The 13,730-nt window shown below is 31.3% G+C and overlaps 1 protein-coding gene across 1 annotated transcript; it reads right to left on the reverse strand.

Moving 5' to 3' along the window:
• Nucleotides 1–111: 111 nt before the first annotated feature.
• Nucleotides 112–4,304, reverse strand: LOC126668476 (hexokinase-2-like). Its single transcript, XM_050361668.2, has 9 exons — nucleotides 3,881–4,304; nucleotides 2,892–3,042; nucleotides 2,619–2,801; nucleotides 2,264–2,338; nucleotides 1,949–2,104; nucleotides 1,726–1,824; nucleotides 1,521–1,651; nucleotides 1,014–1,095; nucleotides 112–755 (listed from the first exon to the last, which is right to left on the reverse strand). Exons 1-9 carry the CDS (start codon nucleotides 4,150–4,152, stop codon nucleotides 384–386), a joined length of 1,521 nt encoding a protein of 506 aa, XP_050217625.1. The 5' UTR covers nucleotides 4,153–4,304; the 3' UTR covers nucleotides 112–383.
• Nucleotides 4,305–13,730: the final 9,426 nt, after the last annotated feature.

Here is a 13,730-nt window from a genome sequence, read left to right on the forward strand (position 1 = left end):
AGGATTTGGATTCAAAATATTAAATTTCAGCATAATAATGGCAATAATATTTATATAACCTATTTAACCCTAATCACAAAACACTGTGTCGAAAACTAACTATAACAAATATTTTCAACAAAAGAAAGCCTTAATGACTTGGTCGTCAAGGTATCATTAATAATAAATGTTTTAGATAATAGTTTACATTCCCCACTTTATTTGCTAACTCTAGAAAATGAAACAAAATATAGGCTTGGGACCAATACTAAAACAATTGGTGCAATTACAGTATTTGATGTATCACTCAACCATAAGCTAGCTAAGACCATACATTACAATTTTTTTGGTTTACCTCATGATAACGTGGGGAATGAATAATTAACAAAATTGAGAATGCCCTCCTACTTTTCATCTGCCGACGTGTTTTCATGTTCCGTAACCGCCGGATATTGGGAGTGAGAGGCTGCCAGAAGGGCTGCTCCGATGCCGGAGCCATCATTTGAGAGCTCGAGGACAATGCTCTCAGAAACTTCCTCTCCAAGCAACTCCTTAACAGCACCCTCCATGCTGGTGCGAAATTTAGTGTAGTGCTCGAATAAACCACCGTCCAATGCTATTACGGATTTCTGCTTTTCCCCGTCTTTTACTGTGTCTCTTCCCAATTTCTTGAGAATGCCAACAATTCCGGCAGCAGAGAGACGGGCTCCACGAGTTGCGACAATGTCACATAGCTCAACTATAGCTTTCCTCATTTTCAAGGAGGTTTTGGATATCTGAAGACAACGGAAAAATAAAATTGAATTAACATATTCCACTACAAATTCCATGGAATTAATCTTACTTTGGTGCAATTGGCACTTAGACCAGTACTGATTGCTACATTTGAAACATCTTTCGAACTCAATAAGACTTGATCTTCTCAGGAATATGATAAATAGAAATTTGGAGTTGCAGGAACTTGTGATAGCAAATATATAAAATGGTAAGAGAAAAGTCTGAGGAAGACAAATGCATCATGAGAGCATGAATACCTCTAAGACATCCTTTAGTTTGCTTCCAACAACTCTCAGATCTGGAGATGTATCATGATGCATTGCTGACGTCGTAGGAGTCCTGCATAATTTAGAACAGATAATTCACAACTTTAATCATAATATGATTTTCCAATTTAAGCATATTTTACCTTACATATTAGTATAAAATTACCTATTCACAGCTATTAACTTGATAAATATTGCATGGTAAAATATATTAAAATCCCATAAAAATAGAGAAAGTGACATATTACTAAAACCCTGAGCCTCTAAGTAACTTGAAAAACAAAGTAGGAAGCGATAAGTGGGGTAGGCCAGAGGTCTCACTATGGAGGGTCGCAGCTAGTGTCATTTTGATGAAACGGTTACCATGCATTGAGCCATTGAGTAAACATCCAGAAAATAAGTAAACCAAAAAAAACTATACCGTAGAAAGACGAAAGAGAAGTAAATAAAAGAGAGCTCGCAACATAATGATAACCAGTAAATACATAGTTACCATACCTTAAGATGAACGGAATCTCTAGTTTTGGTGGAACAACATCACCAAAGAAGGCAGCTTCCTCGGCCATTTTCAATAGAACTCTGCGTACAATCTCTCCCAAATACATACCAGAAATAATCTTTTCGAAAATCTGCAGACAATAGTCATAAATATTAATTACTTTTATACTAGGAAGAAGAAAATGAAAAGCTAAGTGATCATCACCTGTTCTCCAGGGTTCAGAGAAACAGCATCCAGAGCCTGATCAAATTCTGTCACTGGAAGGTGCGATGACCTGAAGTTACCCCACTCCATGTTAATAACCTACGATAGAAAACATCGCTTTAATACTTTTTTATGTTCATGCCAAATCATGAGAACAAATCATAGAAATAAAATATGACAAAATGTGAAAATAGTATGGTTAGGAAATAAAAGAAATACAAACCATGTCCCCTGAATCAGGAAGAACACCATGCCACTTGGGAATTGCTTGTGCTCGTTCTACATAAGCTGCATTTGTTCCCGTACCCAATATCACACCAGCAATGACATCCTGGTTGTAATATCTGCCCCCAGCCAACGTCCCAATTGTATCATTAACCTGCATCATCCCAACAAGTTAAGGAATTTTTTTAGCTATCCAGACATGCAATTGCTAGTCATTTTACATTGACACCGAGACTGAAATTACATTTCTCATCGATTAGCAGGAAAGTCAAACGGAAGTCTTGAAATCACATTAAAAAGAAGTTAAACTTACCAAAGCTGAAACGCGCATGTCAACACCTACTCTTTCCATGGCTTTTGTGAGCTCTCCTACCACATCTTGCCCAATCTATAATAGGACCAGCCACAACGTAAAACAACAAACAGTTAAAAAGAGTTAAACTCTTGCAAGTTACTACTATTGCAAGAAGCAATGCAGTATGCCAGAAGTCTCAAGTAAAATTGCCTGTAATTTCTAGGCCAAAATTTATTGCTGAGGATTTCATTGCCCGTGCTCGTTCAAAAAGCAAAAATACGGCATGCTCTAAAACAGGCCTCGATATCCCTTCACTCAAAACTACATAACTAATTGCAAAGGACAGTGCGACAATATAAAGGTTTGGACTAACCGCATCTTCTATGGAGAAGCCTTTTGTCCAATTTAAAAGAGTTCCTGATGCTATTGATGTTTGCTTGACAGGGAATGAAAAAGTAAAACCGAGCTCCCTTTGTTGACCAGGCAAAGGATGTAAACCTTCTGATTCTGTAGCAACAAATTTTGCAAGTGTTTCTGCAATAAAATCGAATAATGCCTGAAATCACACCACAATCTACAAGGGTTCAGATTATGAATTAATCTAATACGAATCAAATTTATTAAGCTGGCTCGAAATGGTACTCACATTTGAAGATTCAGTCATCAGGTGTGGAGGAATGGAAACTTCAACAGATTCTTGTTTGACCACACGGTCTTCTTTCCCACCCAACATTACACGTAAAACTCGAAAATTTGTGCCACCAAGGTCTAAGGCATAATACAACCCCTTCTCATCGCTGAAAAAATACAGCGAAGCAACCGCTCAACAGAATCCAATACAAGGACTTTACAGCAAGATTTACTTCTAATTTAAATCTTAAGACATTCTTGTTTCCTTATTTCAAATTCTTGATGATCCTTATCAAAAAAAAAAGTTGGTAATTTAGCCTCTAAGAAATTAGAATTCTGAAAACCTATCAAATGGCACTGCTTTGAGATTGGCCAAGTAGTAGTCATCTCTTGTAATCATTTCCAAAATTTTGAACTCGATCAAAACCACATTCTCAAAATATTATACAAATGCAAAATATGATAAACTATAGAGAGTGACTATTCCACGCAACAGTCGTGCCCCGTCATTTTTGCGGCAAACCAACAAGCGTTTGCGAATATTCAAAAATTAAATTATTGTTTATTTTTTTATCATTATATATTCCAACATCGCACGTTTAGTTTGTGTTTGCAAATATTCAAAAATTAAATTATTGTTTATTTTTTTATCATTATATATTCCAACATCGCAAACGTTTAGTTTTGTTACATGAATGACATAACACGGCCGTTGCGGATTATATGTATGTACATCATTTTAACAAATTTCAACAAACAGACAAAGCCCATTATTTCCATCAATTTCTGTTGGGCAACTGAGACCATTAAGTTAAAAGATAAATTCCTACATTATTAATTTATTATGTTCAACCACCACGTCATTACATATCTTTATCTACTTATTTTCAGAACTTCATATTCGTGTCCTAAATTAATTAAAAAAATAATAAAATTATTTGCAACCAACAAAAAAGTCCAAAAAAGTTTAAAGAAAAAGAAAATGACTACCAATCAGGAACTTACCCGGTGGGAAGATTATCTACATAGCTGATTAACATCTTAAGTTTACTACCACCGTCTGATGCAAGACCAGCATGCATCTCAACGGCCATAGCATCTGCCACCTGTCTTAACTTTCCAACAGGGGTCCCACACTTCTCCTCAAACTCCCTCAGTATTTCCATAGCTTTAGTCCACCTCCCTGAGCTCTTCATCCTCTGCCTCACCACCAGTGCCGCCGCCGCACACACTGCCGCCGTGCAGACCACCGCAGCTGCCACCGCCACCTTCCCCATCAGAAAATGAACTGGATTATCCAATCAGAGACAGAGAAAAATAATTTTGTGGGATAGTTTTTTTTATTTGACTTATAATAATAAATTTGATAATAGTAGTAAAGGTTATGGCTATTGCATTTCGCTTTCGTTATGTTTTCGAGGGACCGTAAATGAATCTTTTATGTACATTTTGCTAAGATGAGGAAAATAATTGATAATACTATTATTATTTATATTGGGAAAATGTGGACATGGAGTTTTGTTTAATTACAAGAATGCCATCTCGTCGGAGTGGCAAAAGGGCGTGTTAAATGTTTATAGTGTGCATCTGTCTGATTTATCCAGAATGATTGAGTGTTTGGCAATATTTTAACCTTTCATTTTGCATTTTTTCCAATTTTTTTTCTTTTGTCACAGGCAAATACTTGCCCATGTGGGCCTTACTTGGTTGGTTAAGGCACTTCTAAGCGCATAAAGAGGTTTTGGATTTGAATTACGCCTCTGTAACTAACAACTAACAATTAAAATTTGAAATAATCGATTACCATTTTTTGACAAAAAAAAAGGCAAATACTTAATTTCATTAAGTATAGTACAAGAAAATATGACTTTTAAGTCATTTGACTCGTTTAAAAAAAAATGATACCATAAAACAGTCGTATACACTATACATATTGTTATTATACTTTAAATAAATATCTATTTACTTTTTATATTAATTTTTTTAATTTTGTCTATATATATTTTTATTTTTATTTTATATAAGTATCTTAATGTATTTATTTTCTTCCGGCTTAATACCATCAATATTTTTTGTAACGGAAAACCAAATATCTTCAAAATTAAAATTATTAAGATTCAATGTATATAAATTATAATGAAGGATGCCAATTCAAAAAAGATATAATAATATAAGGACTCAAAATGCATTTTAACTTAAATATTTATCTATTCTTTTTTTATGAGAGATAGACTTTCTCTGTGTTAGTTGTTATAGGAGTTAGCAGGAATTACATTTATCTATATTTGATTTCTCACAGAAGTGCACAGAAAAAATAAATTTATATAATAAGGAATATTATTGATGAATACGACAAAATGACAAATGATCACTTTATCACATGTACACTATTGGTACAATATTGGTATAATTTTAATATACTTTTAGTTTATATACATTATACACGTGAATTTAGCGTCGGCTGGCTTAGTAAATTAGTTGAGGAAATGTGAAAGTTAAACTTTGGAATTTTATTGTCCGAATGGAAAAGGCCAAAAACCAGGCACTAAAAAGTTCAAAATAAACTCATCTGATACGAACCAGTCAATCCCACTCAGCAGTAGGGCTGAGCATTGATTAGTTGGTTCAGATTGATTCTAAATCGACCAAAATCGACGGTGCTGATGTTTGTAAATGGTTGATCGATCTAGTTAAATTTGTATTTTTTATTCAGTTTACACTTATTGATACAACCCATAGCTTTTTATCCAAAATTAACAAAAGCCTTAAAAATTCTGTCAAAGTAGAAAAAAAGTCCTAAAATTTATATCAAATAAAAGCCCCCTTAATTTTGAAAAGTTCCATTTCTTCGGTAATTTCAGTTTTACAGACCCTCTACTCAAACCGTTAACCAAACTCCAAAATTCTCCAAACTGGCCACTAAACCATATCGTTTATCGAATAACCAAACCAAACAACAAATTTCAGTTCAATTTAATTTGATTTGTAGACTTGATTAGGTTTTTGCTCAATTTCCAATCGAAAGATTCTTAGTTAGACTCAGTCTATCACATCATCTGTGAACTAGCCAATTATATTACAACACATCATTAAAATAGTGGCACTATTGTAATTTTGGTGGTTTTTTTTTACACTTTTTAGTGGTGATATTACGATAATACCAGTATATTAATGACATATTATATAATTAACTTAATCCACGGATGATATGATAAACTGAATCTATATAAGAATTTCTCCAATCTTCTATTGTTAGTCTCACCAAGTTGGTAATGTGCTGTTTTTATTTTAATCACCGTATATAATTCTTATTTAATGTAAATAATTAACATTAATTATAAAACACTGTAGACATTTTTTTTCATTTTTTGCCTCATCAATTAATTAAGCACAAAGTCATTGATGACAGCCCACGTGACTTGACTAGATGAGATTTGCTTCCTCCAATCGATGACTAATAGCCTGCCAATCATTGACTTAAAAATCAAAATAAAACCAACTGATGTTTAGACCGGGTTATTTAAAAAAAATAAAAAAATCAAAGACTCATTAAACCAGCTGTTTGTTCGAACCGAAGTAAACCGAGGACTTTTTCAGTCTGCTGCTGATTCAATTATTATGTGACTATGGCCTGCTAATGCCAAAATCAAAAAACGGTGCGCTCAGATTCTCTGCCCTTCAACAGAACACTAGCCACCCCCTGCCTCCCCCAGTTTCTGTATTCAATTCTGCTAGAAATAATGTTCAGACATGAAACAAATTGCACATATCAAGAACAATTTTAATTAAAAGGTTCCTTTTTTCAGAGTTGAACAGTTTCAAATAATCAACCCACCATAAAACTCAAGCTTGGTAATGGTCAAGTATCGAACACTAAACATTTCGATCTTAGATATTTTGATATTATGTCAAATAATTAATTCATCTAGTATGTATATTTATATAGGCTTAAAGTCTTAAAAAAGGCAAAACTTTACGAGAGACCTTAATTCTAACCAATAACAAATTCTTTTTGGGCAGGCAAGCACTCCAAGGAATCTACAAGCACTCATCAAACTCAGTTCAAAAGTGATCAATGTTATCTGTCAAAGAACAGATTCAAAGTTAGAGCCATCAATGGACATCATTGGACGACCGATGTTGATGCAAAGGGTACATATTTGTTTCGTCAAAGCATCATATCAAATCCTGGCAGATGTTGTCCTGCATGAATATCTGCTAATCGAGTCTAGAAAATAGATTCTATGAGTCCTAAATGGCTAAACATGTGGTTAACTGGTTAAACATTTGATAAATGATCAAGTTGAAGATACCGATTATCCTCCTAATTCTGCACGACATGGGATGACAGGAACAAGAAAGTTGTCGAATGGGGAGTCAAAAATTCTGAAATTTCCGGTGCAACCCTCTTGTCGCGCTTGAGCCACTGCAAAATTCTTTGCCTGTTGAATTCTGTAATCAACTCCGTGAGTCTGGGGTGCTAGAACCTGCAATCCACTCACATAAATATTGCATTAAGGAATGATATTATACTATGTTGCACGGAAATTGAAACACTAAAACGAGAAATTGTTGAAGTAGAAAATGAATAAAATGATATTTTTTACAATAATTCATTATTATACATGTAAAATTAATGAGCTTTAAAAGGGCTGTTGGAAACAAAAACGGAACACCGAAACATAACACTCTACAAGTTGTGGAGTTCCCGTGCAACAGAACATATATATAACGAAACACGTAGGTACCAAAAAAAAAAAGCATATACAACAAACAAATTTAGCATCCAACCACTCACTGATATTGCATCTTTGGTATTCTTAGCTGCAGCTGAAGAGACATTCCTGCAATATGAAAAAGGTTCATTACTCAAAACCTTAATCACAAATGAGAGCTAAATACTTAAAATTCTGTAGCATGTATTCGGTAGAGACTTTAACACAAGCACGGAAAAACAATGTTATTTTAAGGTTTTCTATGTTGAAAATGAAGTTTCGTGTTCGAAATGCCAAGTTTCCAACACACTTTCCTAAAAAAAAGGCTGATTGAACAATGTGTTTGTGCTACTTAGCTTAAAATACAATCTCATTGAAGAAAAACAAAGAATTGCAGTTTTAACAATGAATTTCCTTAGGAAATACACTGAGATAATAATTAATTAATGAACTAAACAGCCTAGTTAATCCTAATCAGACTCATACTGCCCAATTTTTCACCTCATCAAATAAAATAAACCATCACAATTGAATCTCTATATCAATCAAATAATCAAACAAAAGCATTTTTTACATCATAAAACATCTATAAAGTTGAATTACAGAGATAACAAGTTCAAAATTCCAGGTGATTAAGCTATAATCAACCTAAAGATTAGCATAAAAAACTGGATTAAGCTATAATAACCCTAAATATTAACATCAAAAACTTACTTAGCATGATCAAAATCCACAAATTTTTGGTATAGAATTAACTTACCTGCGAAACGGCGGTGGTTCGATCTTTCTCCTCTTCGGTTCAGGCGCTATCTTCTTCTCCATTCCCACATATATTTGGGTTTAAGAGCTCAAGCCATAAGTTATAGAACGGCCCAAAATTTAGTTCTGTTACAGCTTGGGCCTTTATCAAGCAAACAATGGGCTAAGGTCCAGTAAAGTTCAACCGGCTTGCATCAATATATGGCAGGCCAGGCCCCAAGTTGGCCTTTTGTATGTATTTCAATTTTTAACTTTTTCGGCAATTATTTATGTAGATGGAATTGAATTAAGATTCTCTTGCCTAAACATATCTTATGATGTTCAATCAATCCGCACTCTTTATTATAAAATAAATAGTTTTGATAAAAAGAGTGTAAATTATATAAAGTTAATCTATATCAATCATTATTTAAGAAAGAGTGTAAATTGATTAAACATGATACGGACATACGGTCACGTTCAATCAATTTAAAACGATCATGGTCCTTGAGCATTTTGTGGTCAAATTAATGAACTGTAATGATCAGAGTAATGTAATTTAATTAATTAGAAAGATTTTACATTCTATAATATGATATAATATTATTGGCTCTGTCCATGAATGACGTAGTGGACATATATACGTATGAATATGATAATTGATTTGTTCTAACAAGTGTATTATTAACTTTATGTTGAAATGTGTACTAAACTAATATAACAGACAGTTGTATGATAAACTAACAGCTACAAGCATGAAATTAATAATGAAAAAAAAATCAAATTATGCTTTGGTGTGCCATGTGAATCAAATCTTTCTTGGAGCTCCAAAGAGAGTATATAAACAGAAACTAACCCATATTATTTTTTTTTTTGAAATCATCAAATCTCATTAAATCGAATATGAAACAGTTACATTTGTAAGAAATTCAGAATAATTCGAAAACTAAATCCGATGACCTGACATGGAACAGACAACATGTTGCCTGATTCGCAGATCTTACTTACGAAAATAAAAATAAATTATTAACTGTTTCGCTAAATAAGTGCAGTCTTCGATCACTCGTCGATCAAAACTTATCCAATAACCCACAAACTCAGAGCATTCCATTCAATCACCACTTGATAACTCCTTCATAAAAAAGAGACAGCAAACTCCTACATAAAAAGGAGACAACAAACCTTTCACAGAGAAAGGACAACAAACCTTTCATAATGAAAGGACAACATAAAACATTCAGAAAAAAAACAAACAATGAAAAACAAATAAAACTAATATAGCTCATAAACGATTCCATTTTATTGATGAAAGATCTTCGATCTATCTTCACTTCTTGGTAAATGAATTGCGCTTCGTTGATAGATTTTAATCCATAAAAAAAGTGAAAAAGAGTCGCTATTTATTGTATTCTATAAAATTAAAATAACATAAATAAAGGGATGGCTACCGTCAACAACAAAAATCAAACCATTGACGGCAGCCGGGGAAGAAATAAGAAGAAAACTCTTGGCGGCTAGGGTTTTTTTAGAGAGAAAAAAGAGGTTTTTAGGTTTTTAAACAAAACATAAGTTTTTTAACCCATATTATTAAACAAGATATTATTGACTTAAGACAATATTAATCTGTTTCATGGGTGGAGGTAGTGGCCTTTTATATAATATAATGTACAATAAAATCTCTTTAGATTCAACAAAAATGATGCTGCAGTTTGATTTAGATATCAAAATTCACATCTAATCTCATTATTAACAAAGAAAATCACAATGCTTCAACCAATAGTTATTCTCTAATATTGTTCAATAATTGACCCCTCCATATCCCATCAAATCCATTTTCCATCATTTCCTCAATCTTTGTTTGTTCATTTTAATCATTTATTTATACCATATGATATGCATCATTTCAATTTTTTCATTCAATTGTCAATGCAAGGTAATCATATTAGTTGACTTCTTCCTTAAAACTCTTGTAAATTATAACATCAAAGAACAAAGTTTAATTTGAATTAATTTGGTAAGGATAGTGATAGTAGGAGAAAATAGAGGTAAAGAGAATAAGACTAAGAGAATAGAAGAATATAAATGGTCATATGATTATAATAAGGATTTTATCATTAATTTTAATATTGATGTTAAGGTGTACTTTCCGATTACATTTGAGACATGTATTCACATGTGTGTGACAACACTTGTTTCTTGTGGAAATATTTAATTCTGATTATATTATGTGAGTTATCTTATTCGAATTATCTTACTCAAATTACTTTGCTTAAATAATTGTTCGAGTTATTTTGTTATGATATATGTATATGTCGAGATGCTATGTTTGATAAAGTAGACTTAAAAAAAACTAGTAATTATTATGTGATGTGCTATTATCGAAAAATTCTTATATATATCTTATATATTACGTTATTTGTGGACATAACCAATAATATTTTATCATATCATAATAATTAAGTAACTACTAATTTCTTTTCTTTCAATTATCGTATAGTTTAATTAAGCATAGTATGTATAAAATATGAGAATTGGGGAAGAATGTGTGGCAATTGCAAACCATGTGAAGATCCATGTGGAAATGGCATGCGCGTGGGTCTATAATAATATAATATCTCTACATGTACAATTTGATTTCTGTTTATAGAAATTAATTATTTTCAGTAATAACCATATTAGGAAAGGAATAAACCAATTAATATTCTCCAAAGCCAATAAAATATATAACTCAAGAAATGAAATTCCATACACATAAAAAGGCATTTATAAAATGTTATTATAATAATGTTTATGATACGCAGGCACATGCATTCATTTTTAGAATGCTGAAACGGTACTCATATATTTTTTATATTTCGTCAGCTTGGAAATTTATTGAGTTGACGTGGAGATGAGCTGTTCTTATGAGTATCCATTTTTTTTATTTTTTTATTTATTATATATCAATTATTTCTTGCCAAATAATTCTTTTGTCACTATAATTGAAACTACCAAAATTGTTATGAATGTAGCTGAATTATGTCTATAAAATGTTATAAATATATAATGCTAATATTATTGGTCAAAGTTTCAATTTTCAATCGGGTCCTACTATGATTAATCTTAGCTATTTTGTTCCCCTAGCACTATAAATGAACCATTTTCAGTTGGACCCAACTCGTATCATTTTATTAAATTAAAACCCTAACTATAGGTTCTTTTGTCAAACTAAAATATACGTTTTATTATATATATAATATTAATTATATATATATATATTATTTTAATTATAGAAATAATGGCGTAATGATATTAAAAAGTTAATTTATTCTATTAATTTATCCAAAACTTCCAAAATTTGCAAATCTATCATGCATAATTTAGTAATTTCGTTGTAATTTATCGATTTTTTTAATCAATTTAATTGTTCTAATTTTCAGTAGAATTTCTATATTAACTACTTAGTCAGCAACATTATAAAATTTAACTCCTAATTTAAAATAAATTGAGATCAACAAAATTATAAAATTGAATTAGAGATTAATTTTTGGGTTAAAGCAAAATAAAAAAAGGTTGAAACTAAAAATAAACATAAAATGGTAAATAAGATAAAAATATATTTTACTGAAATAAAAATTGACATAATATTAAATTAATTAAAGAAAATTAAATAAAATTGCATCAAAATTTTCAAATTAGAATAAATTTATAGATTTTGAAAGATTTAGATCAATTTGCAAAACATTCAAAATGTTTAATATTTTAGCATGATAAACAATTGCTATAAAAATTCAAAAATATTCTTATCTAGTTAAGAGTTCGCACTTTTTTGATGGACCCAACTATTAAAACGTTCAAAAATATTACTATATATTTTGTCAACTTTTAATATATAGTAGTTGGGTGTATAATTAAATTAAGTATAAATCGAGATTAGATAAAAAAATCACATAAAAGTGGCCTTTCGACAAACCGATGATACAAAAAGGCATTGGATCAGTGTCATAAAGCAAAATCTTATATTAAAAAATTGTAAGATCAATGGAAAATATATACAACAAAACAAGATCTGAGTCTGATGTATATGTAACATTATGCTTTGTGCTCGTATATATATTTACACCTTTTTTTTTTTGCTCTTTTTCATAACTTTTTATGGCGAAAATGTTAAAAGAATTTAAAGTAAGTACTATACATTATTCTTTATTTTCTCCTATATAGGGTACTGCCACGTGTCCCAATATTTATAAACAAACTGAGGTTTAATCCCAGTTCCATTCTCCACTTCATTTTAACTCATTTAAACCCCTATTTTTTTAGTTTTTGTGATATGTCGAACTAGATGACAACCCAGTCATTATATTTTTGCCTCGTCAGTGTGGTTGTTCTTCAATCTCTATTTTAGAGGTTGAACAAGTAAAATTTAAAAATTGGGATGTTAAAGAGATAAAACTTAAAAATAAAAAGTTAGATGAATAAAAAGATATAAATTCCGGAACCAAATTTACATATTAAGACAAAATAAATTCAATGCTTTTATAATTTTTTTGTGATGGTGGTTAGGGAGATGTTGAGTCCATGTATTGTCATACATAATCACAGAAAAAAGGTCAATTTTCACTAGTGTTTTACAATAATAAACATTAAGCCCATTTGGAAAGAATTATTTATCTTATCTACTAAATTATTCTTCAAATAATGCATGATGGACCCCTTACATAGCACAGTTGGGAGATTTATTAAAAATAAATACTAGTATTATGCTTTTAAATATGCATAGCACTTGAATTTGTTGATAAATTGGAAGTGAAGCATGTCTTTCATAATTAGTAGTTGATGTAATCCATCATTAAATACTAAGTTGACTCACCAATGGGAGTTGGTCCAAGTGGTAAGCGGCTTGGTATCGCTTAAGTAAGGTCTCGGATTCGAGTCCTTGTGAATGCAAAAAATTCCCAATGGCAGACTCCCCCACCATGCCAGGTGTGCGACGCGGGTCGGATCCGGATTAGTCAGGGTGTAGCCTTGGAAACCGGATGGGTTTAATTACCAAAAAAAAATACTAAGTTGACTCAACTCTTAATCCAAACACTCTTACTGTCTTACACCACTCAATTTCTTAATTCCATTTTTTAAATTTATTCAATGTTCTCTGCATTATTTAAAATAATTTAATCCCATTCAAGTTATCAACAGTACACTTTACTTTCAAATTTCTACTTCAAATACTATAATTTTTTAATATCAACTTCCATCCACATTTTAACTGATTTAAACATGTAATATATTTCTTCCATCTCATTTTAATTATCAGTTTCTATATTTTTCAATATTTAAAAAGAATATCACTTTTGTTATTAACGTATTTTTTTTACATTTAAATTTTAATGAGTTTGTTAGATAAATTAACGTGTAAAACAAAA

The sequence above is a fragment of the Mercurialis annua genome, linkage group LG2 (assembly GCF_937616625.2).
Source record: "Mercurialis annua linkage group LG2, ddMerAnnu1.2, whole genome shotgun sequence".
NCBI lineage: Eukaryota > Viridiplantae > Streptophyta > Magnoliopsida > Malpighiales > Euphorbiaceae > Mercurialis > Mercurialis annua.

Coding starts and splice junctions, on each gene's coding strand:
- LOC126668476 (XM_050361668.2), bottom strand. CDS start 4,152: ATGGGGAAGGTGGCGGTGGCAGCTGCGGTGGTCTGCACGGCGGCAGTG. Junction 1,825..1,948: donor TTCCTGATTCAGGGGACATG/GTTTGTATTTCT, acceptor TTTCTATCGTAG/GTTATTAACATGGAGTGGGG. Junction 756..1,013: donor AACTAAAGGATGTCTTAGAG/GTATTCATGCTC, acceptor CGTTGTCTTCAG/ATATCCAAAACCTCCTTGAA.